Below are 17,406 nucleotides of genomic sequence, written 5' to 3' on the forward strand. Positions count from 1 at the left end.
TAAAAGAATAGCCAATGCAAATAATATTATTGAGAACTAACTGTATCAATCACAGTTGTCCACTAGAACAGCAACCTTTTTGACACCCCACAACAACTCCTTGTACAGACCAAGACCTGATTATTGTCCACCACTTGAATCCCAATATCTAGAACCACCCATCAACTGCCTTAACTAATCCAAAGCAACAATGTTAATACTTAGGAGCCAGGTACACAAAGAATAAACAACAATATGAGCAAGCAACAACCCCAGGAGGCAGACAGATCACTTTCACATAGATTTTTCTTCCATTCAACAATATATCTGCGGTCAAGCGCACAAAATCACGGCAGGCCTAAATGCCAGCCGTGCTTGATCCTTCCTTTGTTTGCATCAGCAATCATTTGCAGCAGTAGAACAGGTTTGCAATATGTTCAGTTCAGCTCATCATCAGCTCAGACATCAGATTTTCAGAAATTGCGATCTCCAGTCACCGTCCTGTCTTTGCACGTTTCATCCCAGTTGAGTTGAAGGGGGATACACTGGGACTAAGGTGGGGGCTTGGGCTCTCCTCCCTTAGAGTGCCATTCAAAATTGCCAGTTCCCGCAGCTGTTGTTTCTTGTAGTAGTCCATGGATTCATCCTGATTACAATGCTAGTTAGAAATATAGGTAATACCGATTTAATAGTAGTAAGTAAATGATACAAGAAAGTGGTAACTGGAAAAAAGGTAGGGAGTAAGGGTACATACAACTGGTTTCAGAAGATCCTCCAGGATGGCCACGGCTTGGTTTAGTCGTACATCAACGATATCCGATGGAAACTCAGATTCCACAAGTACATGCAGTGGATCATTTAAGTGCTCATAGCCAGGCTTATCCCTAAGTTTGTCTTCCTATTTACGAATAAAAACAATTTTTAGCACCTCTATCAACTGATGTTTTATAGTCCAGAAATGAAGCAAAAGTCAAACACAAGGGGCGATGTTTACGTCAAATAAATATTTTGAAACTAGGATTTTCTTAATTACTAATGTGATCTTACGTAACCAAAGAATTCCAACTAACATATTTGACCGAGCAAAAGGTTGGAATGCAAGACTGATAGTCCGTCATGAACTTTCATTTGATGAAATGTTTGGATCACAGTTAATTTTGGAAAATTATTAAGAGAACATGGATTTTTGAGCCAAACATAACAAAAAGGAACACATTTTCAAATATGCCACTATGCAAGAATATTCGCAAAAATCTTCGCCTAGATGAATAATTCCATTGTCCAGGGTACATGAGAGAATAAGACCATAGAAAAAGTGAATATACTAAACAATATGCCTTATTTTATCCGCTTTTTTATACACCTCTGCGGTCAAACTAAACCAAAACCATACTATTAAAAGTTACAGGATGAGATATCACCAATGAATCAAACATAGGTAAGGCAGATATATCCTACAAAAACTGTGGTTCTGGACTCCATTTTCTGGCTAATGCACTCGACCAATCTTGGTATGCACCAGATTGCAGCTTTACAAACTAGAAATATAGATATTCAGGATTAGCTATTAACATTTTACTGTGAAAGCTATATTAGATGTCCTTTTCTATAATATAACATGTTTTATCAATCAGAACCAACCTTACGTTTTATATGCCACGACACCACTCATACAATTAATAAGCTGATTTAACCACCAACTAGACTACTATATATGTATTATATTTCTATGAGCATAGTAAGTATAGTACCAGAAAAATGTGATCCTAAAAGGTTCCAAACTATTTAATAAGTAATGGGCAACTATAGCATGTCAGTTCTAACTATGTTTAATTACCTTAACAGAATCTTTCACTGAACCCCGTCCACGAATATAGACTCTACATTGGGTGGTAGCTTCAACTCTTTTCAGAGAGTTTCCTCGTGGCCCCAACAAACGGCCAACAAAGTTGTACTAACCATAATAAAAGATTATAAATGATTTGGACATGGTATATTGCATAAATAGGAAAGCTAAAATAGTTCATCAAAATAACTATAATTTAAAGCAGACCGCACATACATTGGGATACTTGTCAACAGGAACATCAATCCTGACAACTTTCTTAACAACAGGGCCTCCAGCAACTCCAGGAGCACCATTCCAGCCCATGGATGGTGATTGGGGTACCACCATATGCTGAAATCAAACACTTATAAGCATAAGCAAATCAGAGAAGTAGTATCAAACCATCAATAATTTTAGTGCTCGAGATTTTGGAGACAATGACAATCGCACTTCGCACATGGATTATATGATAGAAACCAGCGTTGCTTATAGGAATGAGGTTTTTCCAAGCACTAGTATTTAAATATGATATGTTCATTGGAGGAACCAGCTGTTTCTAATATTAAGATCTCATAGTGACTGTTGCCAAATAAGCAGTAAACTCACACTGTTGCACATTTCCTATTTCCTAAAACAACAAATAAGATGGAAGAAAAAATTCTCAATAACTATGATTCATTATTTTTCTCATACATAACAACAATACATTTAAGGATGATAGTAAATCACGTTAGTGTCGTTGAGATCATTCCTATCATTTGCCCACTACATCTAGCATTTCTATGGGGTTGCCTATTTGTGAGCTAGACAGTGTCAGGAATTGGAATTGCCTAAGTTCACTCATTACTCTAACTTCTGAAAATGTAAGAAATCCTTAATGGGGAACAAACATTAGTTGGCACAGGTAGAGATATGCATGTTTCAAAATGTAGTAACCAAAAGGATTTTTTTTTAAAGCAGAGAAGATGCATATTAGCATAGTTGATAAGGATTTTTCCTGATCATTTTGTGTGTGTGATATATACAGAAGATGATAAGGCAGTTCAGACATGCAGAACCAATGAACAGAAGATTGTATGAATATGCATTACCTCTGTTTGCATTCCTGACCATCCCTCCAGATCCATTGGTTGACCATTCATAGGGCGGCCAGTTAACCTTAGTGGGCTACCAAGATTGACTCTCTCAGGATCAACAAAATTTGGGTTAGGTGGCAAAGAAGATGCCCGCAAAATCTCTGCATTGAAAAAACAAGCCAATATAAGATTTGTTAGTTCTATTTATGCCACATCAAATCAGGGAGAAAAATATCCAGGCAAGGTTTTTTTCTTTCAACATGTCTCAGACCATAAACAACAGCAAGGAGCTAGAATTTAGAAACTGACACACCCAAAATATGTTGCATCTTATAATAAAATGCAGCATTGATCTGAACATGCCAAGTGATATGACTGAATATCTTCAGTGTGATTAGTTTTGATCTCAAAGGATTATCTTCTGTGCTTTTAAAATACTATCACTTTTTATATAAATAATATCATTAAGATGTGAATGTGATTCACATCAACAGCATCTCCTATTGATAAGGAAGGACTGGATTATCCAAGATCAACAGAGTAGCAGCCTAGAGGAATAGCTAAAAGTAGCAAATGGTTGAATGCACTACTCTGATAGGTAACTCATATTCAAACTATTAAGAACTATATAAATGAATAACAAGGAAATAAACCTTGGTTTAAAAGCCTGTTACAAAATGGAAGAACTTGCATGAACGGGGCTAACTTCTGCCTCTCAGCAAGTAACTCAGCAAGATATCTGCAAAACAAACACCTCATCAGTCAGCTGAATCACAAGAATCTCAGGCATGGATTTACTTAACCATCAAATAAGGAAAAATGTTACTCCAAGCATTTAAAACAAAATGATATACTTATCTAAAAAAATAAAATGCTTAACAATAGTGAGAATTTATGGCCTAGTTAAAACAATGAGCACTACGCACACGACCTTTACAGCTATCAACGTCCAATCAAATATATAATGCCTACTAACTCCTAATGGCTGCCAACAGTCAACAACTCAGCCGCAAATCTGTCATTAGCAACCAACCCCAGAATCCCCAACTCGGCAGATCATTTATCAACGTGGGGGCAGCATTGATCAATGCCGGAATCACAGCAAGATTCAAAAATTAAGCACAAATCCCGCATGGCTAGAAACAAAATCTAATAGCACTCGGAATGATTCAAGCCAATGAGATCAGGGAAAAGAATTATAAAAAAAAACAAAACTTTGTAGAAGTTGGAGCACGCATACCTCTCCCTCTCAGAGGCAGGAGACCTCAAGGGGCTCTGATGGTGAGGAGAAGAATGGGCACCGGACGGTGAGAACTGGAAGAAAGGGGGCGGTGGGATCCTCTCATCCATGGCCTCCAGCAGCAACAACAAGAACAACTCCAAGGAAAAAACACGGCAAAATTGCAATCTTTCGGCGCAAACCAGGATCAAGAAAGAGAGAACCAAAGGTAGACTAAAGAAGAAGAAAATCAAGAAAGCCAAGAAGAGCAAACAAGCAGGAAGCTATCAGAGAGCAGATGTATCTATGGTGAGGGGGGCAAGGCCTGGCCTGAATGGAATCCAAGGAAATCTAAAAGGACAGAACGGTGCCAAGAACCCAAGAAACTATAAGTATTGGGATGGGTGTGGGATTATATATGTGTGCTATAAAAATTAAAAAGGGAAGGTAGTAGCTGGGCTTGCATCAATCAGTGATCAGAGGAGCCCAGGCTGTGTAAGAGTTGGCAGCAGCTCTCTTTTGTGGCTGCCTCTGCCTGCCTGCGTGCATGCTGCTGCTGTTCTTGCTTGCTCTTCCTCCTGTGTACTGACTAGCCTGTACAGCAGCTAGCTAGCAAGCACAAAGAGAACCCGGAGAAGGGGGTGGGTGGGTGGGAGGTGAGTCCGGAGGAGGAAGAGACAAACCCAGAAGAAAGCTTTGGATGCTCTCCTCCCCCTCACTGCTGTTGCTGTATGTCTTGCCAGTTCAGATGATTGGAGTCCTCTGCCTGACTGCTTCTAGAGGGTGGAGCACGTTTCTTTTATCATTATTATTTTGTTATTTTTTTGGTGATTTATGCGGGTTAAATTAGGAGTAGTAAACAATTGTAGAGAGAATTAGCAGGAGTCTTAGAAAAAATCAGTGCTGTTATGAAATCATTATTTATATAAGAATTTCACAAGAAGCATTGCGCTCTTACCTAAATAATCTAGTCATCCGAGAGTCGGGGCATGGATCCTTACAGAGAGTTTTCATGTGCCAATGAGTTTTCTCTTGATTACTTGTACGTCCCTGAATTTCGTCACATCCTTTTCATGTATTTTAGTTTTTGCTTTGATCCTCAATATACACACTCTGTTAGCTAAACGCGAATTGACATTTAGATTATTTAGATTATTCTAAAGTGACTATTTTTCCCCTCTCCCACAACCATATGCAGCCTACTTAAAAAATACAATGTGAAAAAGTAGTTTATAATAAAATCAAACGGCACAGAGTTGTTTGATGCCAAATTGGAGAAAAAATATCAACAATTTGTTTAGAAAAGCGATTAAATCCATACAAGATTTTCCCAAGAAATTGATATCAAAATTATTTTTATATTGGTTTAAATCTGGGTAAAAATGTTATTCAAAATTCATTTATAAAAGATAAATTGAAATTGTCAAATTTATGATCAAATGATTTAATCACCTTTGTGTTTTTACAAATGAATATATTATTTATATTGAGAATCATGTTCTTTAACTACGAATCTAGACATGCCCCTGTCCAAAACTGTGTACTAGTTAGTGTTACCCCCAATAGTACGTAGCTATATTTTTTTAGAAAAAAAAAGTAGCAAACAAGTATTAAAAGAGGTAATATGGTCATTTGTACAAAAAAGAAACAGCCAATTACTGTCAACTGAGTTATGGGTCGATATCAAAATAAAAAACTTAGGGACATGTAGAAAATGAGGCAAAATTCATGGTATAGAATGGATTGGGGAAAAGTCATTGGCACATAAGTTTTTTTTTCTTATAAATAGTCCATACATCTTTAGGACTGATCACAGCAAATGTATTTTCTCTTGTCATTAAGTATTTCTTTTACCCGAAGACATGCCATCCCGATAATTTTTTAAAAAAAAAAACTTACCCAGGTTCATAACATTATATATTTCTAAAGTAGTTTTTCGAGGAAGTAGCAGCTTTCAGAGGTTCGATAGAGCGTAGCTGAGACAGGCAGACAGCAGTGTTTTTAAGTGTTATTGCAACACTTTAAATGTCCTACCATAGTACCATTCATTTGATATGACTTCTCTAAATTTCGAATGACGCCCTATTTTAACATTTCATCATTCAAATATCACCGTAATCATCGTCTCCAATATTTATCTAGTAAATGAGTGTGGTCGCGTTCAACACTCCACTTTCTAACCCAACAGATTCCCTCATTTTTCACGCACACGTTTCCCGAACGGCTAAACGATATATTTTTTGCAAAAAAAATCTATAGGAAAGTTGCGTTAAAAATATATATTAATATATTTTATATTTTTTAATAGTTAATAATTAATTAATCATGTTTTAATCTATTACTATGTTTTTCACGTTAGATAAATAACCCTTTCTTCCCCGTGCCAAACGCGGCATGTGTTGCTTAGCTAAAAAATATTGATAAAGTATATTGGCTGAGAATCATTTGTTGAGACCGAGAAATTATATGTTTTCTAATTGGCAACCACAATAATATAATAATACATATTGATGAGTTGAAATGACATACAAAACGTATAAAATCAAAATGTACCTTGACAATTATAAATATGTTTACTTTATAATTAACAAATACCATTGGTTGTGTACCATGTTATATTCCTCCATGTATTGCCATAAGCCTACGTGTCTTCTTACACATGTTGGTGAGCTCCCTTTGATGTTTCGGATGTGTCGCCAAGTGGGGTCCAATGTGATGCTTCATTGTCTCAACGATTACCTATCAAAATACTTTAACTTTTGCTCCTACTTGTGCTTCGGTAAATATGGGCACCGTTCGCAAGGGACAATCATCTGAAACTTTTTCAATGTTTTTCGTGCTCACATTTTCGAACTGTTATATAGAGTATTTTTTCAAGAAAAAAATATACGAAAGTTATTTTTAAAAAAATCAAATTAATCTATTTTTAAGTTTATAAAAGTTAATACTCAATTAATCATATACTAATGGTTTTTCTCATTTTACGTGCTTTGATTCGACTAATAGCCAATATCACTTGCGAACGCAGCCATGGTCTTCTCCAATTTGATCACATGGTTGGAGCAAGACATATTGCCCCGTCCCTAAATATTTGACGCCGTTGACTTTTTAATATACGTTTGACCATTCATCTTATTAAAAAAATTACATAATTACTAGTTATTTTTATATTATTTTATTTATTGTTAAGTATACTTTTATGCATATATATATATATCTTTACATATTTTATAAAAAAGTTTAAATAAGACGAATGATTAAACGTTATAAAAAAGTCAATGACATCAAATATTTAGATATATGATTGAAATACTTACACTAGATTAACCGCGTCAAGTGAAAACTGTTGGATTTTTTTATGAGCTCTTTTAAGAAAAGAAAAAACAATAAAACGAATTTGCATGCATGGACATGGTCCACGTGGAGCTGGTTCTTGACAGGTGGGCCCTCCGACAAATATGCCATGCAAAGTCTTGGCCCAATCGCAGCTGGACGTGTCATCTGTGGACCCAATGATGGATTTTTATTTCTTCCAGGAAATTAATATGGAATAAAATATTTCTTTGTGGTAAGGCTTTACAAAGTTCTCTTCCAGCCTGCAACGTCATATTATTCTGCTATCTCGCAGTTGGAATTCTCTTTCAATTAGTTGCATTCGAACCCTCCTGCATATTTCAAACTTCCAACTTAGAATTTGAAATTTGAACTAAAGTAACCATGAATTTTATGTTTAAAAATCAGGTTTAGCATCGCAAGGTGTTGTGTTTTATGGCGTTTTAGTCACTTGTGTGTATACGGGTGACATGTAGGTGGCCAATATTAGAGGCACAAAATGGGATGATCGAGAAATGTTAATAACAATAACAACAATAGGAGAAAAGAAGCTAAAGGTTCAATGCTAATGAGGTGGCAGCATGGAGTAACCAGATTTGGAGAAAAAATAGGGAGAGAAAAATTGTAAGTAATAAGTGTTTACACTTATGTTTTCAATTAGTTTATTTATGGGTACTTTACAATATTTAGGTATTCATGAGATAGAGTCCCAATGAATGGTTACCTCTTCCTGTAGAGAGCTCCTCGACTTCATGTCCCTTTCTCTTTGGGTTTTAGATCACCGCTAAAAAGAAATCATCTTAAATACTATATCATATTTCGGTACCGATGATTTTCCTAGATGACCTTAAAGATAATGAAAGGAAGAACCTCCGAAGAAAATAGGATGTATGGGTTGTTGCTTAGATCGGTTTGCTCTAGCTCATTTGGATAACGAGCTGGCCTCGGTTCAGCTCATTAGCAGCTTGAGCCAACTCATTTTAGCTCCTTAACTGGAGCAAGAGAGGGGCTGGGGACACGGAGGCATTGCTGTTGCAGGGGTTGGGTGATGACGTCATGCTTACGGACACATTTGATTATCCCCTCGTCTTCCTCCTCCACAACGGTGTCGCGGGCAAGATATGGAGTGCAGCGGCATGCACGAACCCCATGGGGGCTCGTGAGCTGGTTCATTGGTGCTAATGAGTCTTGGCTCGTTAGGAAAACACAACTAAACCAAACCAAGCTAACCATGAGCCAGTGAGCTAACGGGTCATGGGCTTTAGCCAACAATAGATGTATAACCTTCTGTCCTTTTGTTACAAATTAATCACATTTTGCATCCTGTGAATGATTCGTAAAAAACATGTACTAATGTTATGGCATATCACATAGAACAATTTATTAGTTTCATCTCAAGAAAAATCGTATATGTGGTAATAGCCTAGTAACTGAATATTTCAACTTTTTTCAAATAAAATTTGCAGTTTTTCTTTTATCAAAAAAATTAAATTCTCCGCTTAAGTATCTCACCTAATTTACCCTTACAATATATGGTGGTAATTTTTATTTTTCTCCTCCTATCCTCTCAACTATATGGGTCTATTTGGATGAGCTTCAGGCAGCTATAATTTCTCTTGGAGTCTTTAGCTCCTACAAACATCCTAAATTATGATTAAAATTTTGAGAATCTGCAGTTGTAAAATTTAAAAAATAAATTAAAGTCATAAGTTGGAAAACCCAACATTTTTAAAATATAAGAAGCATAATCTTAAACTCCTCAAGCACGGTCAGTGCCTCCTTTGTTGCTTTTGTCGGTCTTGTGATGTATTATTGGGCTGGACGTTCCAATGCACATGAATGGATGGGATTAATCGCAAATGAAAAAAAAAAAAGAGCCAATGGTACTGAATCCATTCTACCCGACCAATTTTCAACCAGCGGATCATTGAACTACTCCACCATTATTGAGTGAAGTCCAGGTTAATTATGGAGTCAAGTACTGCATTATTGTCGAGTCCGGCCTATGGATTGAATTAATGTGTGGCATGTGCATAGTTTATATGCTTCTTTATGTGTGACACTTTACTAGTTGTGGTTACTTTGTAATGCTATTCCTGGTAATATAATCAGCCAAGTTGAAACCTTAAAGCATCACCAATATATATGGACTACTTGGTACATCCATATAGATGTTATTTTACTATTTCAATTTGCAGGATATAAAGATATCAATTGATATAAGATAGGGCCCACAAATCATATACAATATTCCTAGCTAGCTCACAAGAGAGAAGAGAAAATGTATTTTAATCCGAATGTGTAGTCCATATAGCTAAAGGTGCTCATCATATTTCACTCCATAATACCCCTTTCATAATGGTAAAATAGTCTATATATAGGTATAAGGGTCACTTTTGATACACATTGTGGATGCCATTATATGTAAACAAGTTGCTTCTCTCCTTGTATGTTATGGGGTTACTAGCATATTGCACATACGTCGCAACGAGATTTATTTAAAAAGTATCATTAGCATGTTATTAATATCATTTTTGCATGTATCATTTCTTAATTACTACATATATTTCTTAATTACATGTGAGTCTATTTATTACATATTTTTTCCCACAAAAAATAGAGAGTTAGTAGAGGTGGTTGACATGTAGGTCTACAATTATTTTTTATTTTAAAATCAGAGAGTTGGTGGGGTGAGTGGCAGATTCACTTCAACCATTCACCACCATTAGAAATGTTTATACGAGTAAATATGAATTTAGGGAGATATGGGGGCATTTAGTCATGTACATGTGCGTATCGGTGTGTATTTACATGTTGCTCCCTCTATTTTCTTATTTAACGTCGTTGATTTTTAGATTAATGTTTGACTATTTATCTTATTCAAAAATTATATAATTATCAATTATTTTAAGTAAGATGAATGGTCAAACATATATCTAAAAATCAAAAGCCTCAAATAAAAAACAGAGAGTACATATAATAAAAAAACATTTCTAGGTCACTAATTTCTCCTAACTGTAATCCCAAGAATACAAATGCAGAGTACTTGTTTTTGCGAGGGGTAGGGATGCCAATTTTGTTCACGGGATAGGCACCTGCATATACCACGCCACTGTGGGTATGGACAGGGGTTCAATTTTTCTACATGTCCGCATACCCGCATGAGTTCCCATGACCTAGCGCACAACAAACTAGTAACCTGGTTTTAAGTTCTATTGAAGGTAATCTATGCCCAATCCGATATATATGTATTAGTTGATTTAAACCCATTCCTCACATACCTTTCTTCTAGTCATGTTTAATATTTTGAGCTTTGATGAAATTAGTACTCATTGCGTGTGGGTACACACTGAGCTCTACTCCCTCCGTCCCACAAAAAACCAACTTTTCGGTTTTTATGTCGAATATTTAACCATCTATCTTATTTAAAAAAATTCAAGAAATTTTTAAAAAATTAGTCACACATAAAGTGCTATTCATATTTTTATCATCTAATAAAAATAAAATTATTAATCATAATTTTTTTAAATAAGACGAAGAGTTTATTATATTTAAAAACTAAAAAATTGATTTGTTTTGGGACGGAGGGAGTATGTGCCGACCCTTTTAGGTGTGTGGATGATCAGGTGGGCGAAGTCAGACACTTGATTAAGCATAGATTTATTATAACCATGCCCAACCTGACCCATCGCCATTGGCACAAGAAATCAAGAAGGTAAATTGATCAGTTTTGATGAGTTGCTAACTGCTATGTCTTTTTCTCTATTTTATATTATAAGTCACTCTAGATTTGTCCTAAATCATACATATTGAAGTTTGGTCAAGTTTATAGCAAATTTATTAACACAAAATAAATATATTATAGAAAATATATTCGATTGTGGATTTATTGAAACCAATTTAGTGTTGTGAATTCTAATATTTATTTATAAATTTGGTCAAAATTAAAAGAAAGGGGAAACACAATTTAAGATGGAAAAACAGAAGCAATGGAATCGGACAATCGCGCCATTATAAACATGGAGAATATAATTCAACCTAGAATCCAATTATTATTTTTCTACTATCTTTATACCTCTATTCTAAAATATAAATATTTTTATATTGTTTAGCAGTGATTAAGGTTAAGAAAAAAAAGACTATACTGGATAGGTGGATGGGGGTGAGAGAGCATGTGGAGGTAAAATGAAAATAATTTTAAACAAAAATGATTGCTGGGACAAGTAGTATTACAAATACTACTTATATGAATGCGTATATTTTCGAATATATATATATATATCTATATTTATACTATTATACAGAGCAATAGTGAGTCTGTCAATATTTTTGTCCGTCAAGTGGGCCACCAGGCCACGCACGTAGAGTGGGTCGTGCTGTTCGCGCACAAGATCCTATCGCCGATTGGTCCGTTCGCACAAGTCGCACGCTGCTGGGCCGGCCTCGCCCATGAGCGAATCTTGAAGAAATCCCAGCCATTCGTTGGAAACAAAACCCATCTACTGTATGGGCCATACTTGATTTTAGCCAAATTATACCTCCCAGTTACAGCCCATGCACCCTTTTATTTTTTTCCCCTTAATTCTCTCATAGGAACTGCGATGATTCATACATCTACATTAAACCCGGTTGGTATTAGACTGTTCAAATTGAGTAATATTTTATTATTAATTAATTAGTTAGTTTAGCTAATTAAACCTTGCTCAATATGCCTGGGTCACCCATTAGCATTAGATATATTATTTGTGATTGTTTAGCTTTATGATAATATTTTGAGGGAAGGTTAATACTCTCTTATTTTAACAGATAACGCTGTTGAGTTTTGATACAAGTTTAATCACTCAAAAATCATACAGTAATAAATTTATTCAAAAACAAATAATAATTATGTATGTTTTGAATAAGATGAATGATTAAACATGTGCCAAAAATTAACAACGTTATTTATTAAACTACAAAGGGACTAAATGTTTCTATGAGACTCGATTGTTCATTAAATTATATACATATGACATGTATATTCATCATATATTTTAATAGAATTTAATATGTAATGATTTTTTTATCCCCGTGGCGAAGCACGGGTATATATATATATATATATATATATATATAGTCTAGCTACGGTGAGTTACAACTCACGGGCTGCTCCGTGAGTCGGGGTCCAAAAACATATCAAATCATCTCTAATTTCGAATTATATGGCTTACTAGATTCTTTGTATCCAAATCTTGTAGCACGCAAAAAAATTTCATTTTTGAAGATTTTTAAGTATTTTTTTGAGGTTTTTAAAAGTGATACATAACACATTGATTATTTTATTAATAAAGTACAGTCACTTTTAAAAATCTTTAAAAAATACTTAAAAATCTCCAAAAATAAAAAAAATTGCGTGCTACAAGATTTTGATACAAATAATCTAGTGAGCCATATAAATCGAAATTTAGAGATAATTTGATATGTTTTTAGACCCCGACTCACGGAGCTACTCATGAGTTGCAACTCACCGTAGCTAGACTATATATATATATATATATATATAAAAGTTGAGAAACACTAATGAAACAATATAATAATAGGAAGGTAGGGATTGATAATTTCGTATAGTTCAAGTGAGGGATATGATTGCTCATATTACAGGTCTTTGTGAAATAATACCAGACTAGTTAGTCAAATTTGCATAAGAGGCTAGTGGTATTACTCAAAAGAACGTTATGATTCTATTAAGGGGTTTGGATCGTACAAAAGGGCAGTTTTGTAAAAAGTACATAAAAAGTTGCTCAGCTGTATAAAGATATTTTGTTTTGGGGTATAGCCTGATAGGACCATATTAATCCTGTTGGTAACAGGAACATCGAGCGATAGCAATCGGGCATGACGGACACGGGTATTAACTACCCATATATGTATTTATCAGATAAATTTATACCCGCGGGTATACCCGTTACTGCATTACGTGTATAAAATTTGTCCATACTCGTTACTCACGGGCGTCGTATACCCACGGGTATACCCATTTACCCGCCTTTACACGGCGCAAGATACCCGTGGGTATACCCGCCCAAAACTCAAAAATGCAGAAGCAACCATGCATGTAGAAGGAAGGAGGTGACTAAACTAAGTTCAGATGTTCAGAATATAAGTGCATGATGATCCTCTCTAGTTTTGGCATATAATTTCCAGCATATACACACATCTGAATATACAACATATACACACTGCATATACAGCATATTTCATTGTGATTTGTGAACTACCAGCATATAATTTCCAGAACCAGATAAGAAAAACTATGCATACTGCTGCTGTGCGCCTGTGTCGCACACTGAACCGGAGGAAGCGTCGGTCGACGGTGTCGAAGGCAGTTTTGGCCGGCGGCAGATGCGTATCGGGGGGACGAGGGCAGCGACAGGGAGTCAGGGACAGCGGCGTCAGGAGGGGGACCAGGGTGGCGGTGTCAGCCGGCGTTGGAGTTGAGGACGAGGGCGGCGGCGACGTCAAAGGTAAGGACGTCGGCGGCGGCAGAGCTTCGAGGGGATGGGGGCGGCGCCGGGAGGAGGGACCGCTGTGGCGGCATCCGCCAATGTTGGAGTTGAGGACAAGGGCGGCGGTGGCGGGCGTTCGATTCTCAGCAACGGCAGCATCGTCGGGGGCGACGGACGAGGGACACCGGCGGCAGCGAGAGTGCGGGAGGGAATCAGGTTGGGCGGCAACTAGTGGGTTGCAGTTGGCGGCTGGTCCGGTGGAGACTGTGGAGTGGAGACTGTGGGGAGGGGAAACCTAAAATTGGTTATATATATATTGGAAGTTGTCCCCACATGTCAGTCCTATTGGGTACTGACTTTGACCCAATTAAAAACCATGGTATCAAATGAAGAACAAACCCAACCCTATTAGGGTTTTTACCTACGGGTAAACGAATGAAATTATCATCCCTAAACATCATCTTGCCCCAATTGGGAGTTCTACCAGGAGATAACCATTATTAATCCTACAGGTACAACAATCTACCACCCCCCATATTTCGCTCCTAGTTATAAGCCAAAATTTAAATTATAAGTTGATTTTAAGTTTTTTTTTCTCCAGATTTAAGGTTTATTTTTCAGTATTAACTTTTAGATCGCTATGAATATATATATATATATATATATATATATATAAGTTTTATTTACAAATTATTTCCTGTTAATGGCCGAACAATCACCCTCTAAAGTAGCAAATTCTACACACTGAATTGCTGCGATACAGCCAGGAGAGCATGGCACACAGGAACAATCATCGGCTAGATTTCTGTTTATATTCTGATGAATTCCTTTTTTAAAGAAGAAAATTATGTTTTTTTTCCAAACCTCTGCACTTCATCCTCAAAACTAAAAGCCAAATTACTCATTCTTCGTGGATGCCAGGACACTCACCACATAAAACTAAAATACAGTAGGTCTTTCTAAGGAGACCTGTTGGGTTTAAGTACAATAAATTCTTTACAATAACATGAAAATTCTGTGAGGACCAGCCAGGAAAACCTGTGAACGGAGAAATTTGCATTAAAACTTGAGGTATGAAAAATACTAAGATACTGTAAAGATAATTGAATATGTGTTGCATTTAACAGATGACAAGAACTGGCAAGGAATCAGGCCACGTTTTTTTTTTTTCAAGTGCTTTTAGATACCACCATCTATTTGTGTATATCTGCACATGTTCATGCATAAGGATTGATGCTGGGAATCGAAAGTTTCACTTGTAAAACATTAGATGCTATAGTTTAGTAACAAGAAAGCATGCACATAGCAAAACAAATTGTATTTACTCAAACTGGAGAGTTTGACTAAAATATAATGCCCAAGGCCCTCAACTTTTGGCTTTTTGCCTGAAAAAACTAAACGGGATATTTGCAAATGAAAAATAATTTGTGATAGAACACTTATGTACTTGTTCTTAACGATATAAAAGCAAATGCAGAAAAATAAACTATAATGAAAAAACCTTACAATCAACTCCAAATTTAAGGTTGAAAATTCAAATTTTAGCTTATAAGCATAAGCAAAAGCGAAAAGATGAGAACGCAAGAAAGTTGCTCAGAAGACTACAAGTAATGTCAGACTTCTAAGTATTCAGCCAAAAGTTTATAGTGTTATACTTTGTTGAGCTAATAAGAAAAATTAAACCTTGCAAAGTTAAACTATGAACAGAGTTTTGTAAGAAAGAAAGCTTATGTTAGGCCATCAAATGGCACGAGACAATCACCTTAACATCACTTTCTTTTATCAAAAAAATGAAATCAAACTTTAGTATAAAAATGTCAAACAACACACTTTACATTGAATGTATGGTCAAATCAAACAAGTATTATGGGAAATCCTAAAATGTACATAGCCTTACATCATTTATAAATATTTCCATAGACATTACCTTGTCAGCCAAGATACTCTTGCTGTACAATGGAGATTATCAATCTCTAAGACCAAGCTCAACCTCAATGTCATCGTCCTCTTCAAATAGCTTCAGAAGGCGTGCATGTTGTTCCTCTCTTTTCTTCTTCTGCCAATACTTGAAAAGCAAAAATGACACCAGGAAGACTGCTCCAACCCCTAGCAGGACAAATAAAACTGTTTGCCCAGTATGACCTTTTGACTGAGCTTCAGCTTTCTTATCAGTATCACCAGCTAACCCTGCAAACATTTTGTGCAGGTTTCAGAATCTAAAATCAAAATCTTAAGGTGGAATACATGGAAACTGAAGCTGCTCACATTACTTCTATAAAAAAAATGTACCCTTTTAAGTTGGACAATATCAAAGCGTAATATTAATCGGTATTTCAATGTCATGAACCTAAATTTCTCGTTTTGCACCTCAAATTCTAAATTACAGATCCAATTCTTTACTTCTTCGTTAACACAAGTAGGATGGCTGGTGGCCAGGTGCACTAGGGATTCTTAGACAAATTGCAAGGATATGAGAATCAGCAAAGTTCATGACTTGAGGTGATGGGTGAAGCTGGATCCAGTAACCCGTTAACCGGCAAGTTCCTACCTAATTAACTGAAACCATATTGCGCAGATCCAAAGTATCTGCAATAAAATCCTTAAAACGCGATCTGAAGTTCAAACTGCTCGTTGCGACTCTATGAGGCAGCCCCCAGATCGCAACAAACCTGGTGTAACTCGAGTACGATGGAACGAATCCCTAATCCGCAACCAGATCTCCACAAAAACACACAACCGCCGCCGCCTGCCTCTTACCCTAGCAATCCCAACAACCGAGCCCCCCTCCCCCCCCCCCCCCCCCGGCCCTCACCGTAGAGATCCCAACAACCGAACGAGCGAGCACGCACCTGTCGCGAACTGGACGCAGATCGCCGCGGCGGCGAGGAGGAAAGCGGCCGTGCTGGATCTGCCGCACCCCGTGTGCGGCCGCCTCATCTCCACCCTCCTCGCGACGCGGCGGCACCCCCCCACCCGCTCGGATCAGACACGGGACGCCGATGCGGATGCACCCCCACCCCCACCCCACGCCGCAGGCCCGCAGCCGACGCAGCCCCCCTCTCCTCTCCTCCTCGCGCCTGCGCCGACGGCGGCGGCGGTGGGAATCGGAGGAGGTGGAACGGAAGCTTCCGCGCTCGGTGCGGTTTCGGTGCCGTCCTTGAGATTGCCACGCCTCCTCCCGGTGGGTATAATCGAACGGATCGCTGGTCGTTCTCGACGGCTCCGCGTTGGGCTGGCGGTGGGCCCTATCGCCGACGGGTAGACGTCGCGGTCAGTTCAGAAACCCCGGGCCTGTTTCTAAAGCCCAGTATCCCCCATGGGCCTAAGTGGGCCCAAATTTGAGAACACCTAGCCCACCAAAGCTAGATTCGGCCCAGCTACACGGGCAAGATGGCCGGTGATCTGACTGCACGGTCGTCGTCGTCGTCGTCGTCGCAGCAGAGAAGAGAGCTCCACCATGGCATTTACTCACCACACCAGAGATGG

General features: G+C 37.5%; 2 protein-coding genes across 3 annotated transcripts; both read right to left on the reverse strand.

The window, feature by feature from the left end:
• Nucleotides 1-4,748, reverse strand: LOC102708619 (KH domain-containing protein At1g09660/At1g09670-like). 2 transcript variants are annotated; one of them, XM_006654352.3, is made up of 7 exons: nucleotides 4,124-4,747; nucleotides 3,537-3,622; nucleotides 2,899-3,044; nucleotides 2,042-2,158; nucleotides 1,817-1,933; nucleotides 734-877; nucleotides 1-625 (listed from the first exon to the last, which is right to left on the reverse strand). In XM_006654352.3, the coding sequence occupies exons 1-7, from the start codon at nucleotides 4,231-4,233 to the stop codon at nucleotides 473-475; spliced, it is 873 nt and encodes a 290-aa protein (XP_006654415.1). In that variant the 5' UTR covers nucleotides 4,234-4,747; the 3' UTR covers nucleotides 1-472. The 2 variants fall into 2 exon arrangements, with proteins under 2 accessions (XP_006654415.1, XP_006654416.1); XM_006654353.3 differs by lacking the exon at nucleotides 1,817-1,933 and having other exon boundaries at nucleotides 4,124-4,748.
• Nucleotides 4,749-14,831: 10,083 nt separating this feature from the next.
• Nucleotides 14,832-17,085, reverse strand: LOC121054447. The gene is made up of 3 exons (XM_040524161.1): nucleotides 16,770-17,085; nucleotides 15,848-16,107; nucleotides 14,832-14,958 (listed from the first exon to the last, which is right to left on the reverse strand). The coding sequence occupies exons 1-2, from the start codon at nucleotides 16,855-16,857 to the stop codon at nucleotides 15,887-15,889; spliced, it is 309 nt and encodes a 102-aa protein (XP_040380095.1). The 5' UTR covers nucleotides 16,858-17,085; the 3' UTR covers nucleotides 14,832-14,958; nucleotides 15,848-15,886.
• Nucleotides 17,086-17,406: the final 321 nt, after the last annotated feature.

This window comes from Oryza brachyantha, chromosome 5 (assembly GCF_000231095.2).
Source record: "Oryza brachyantha chromosome 5, ObraRS2, whole genome shotgun sequence".
In the NCBI taxonomy this organism is placed as follows: domain Eukaryota; kingdom Viridiplantae; phylum Streptophyta; class Magnoliopsida; order Poales; family Poaceae; genus Oryza; species Oryza brachyantha.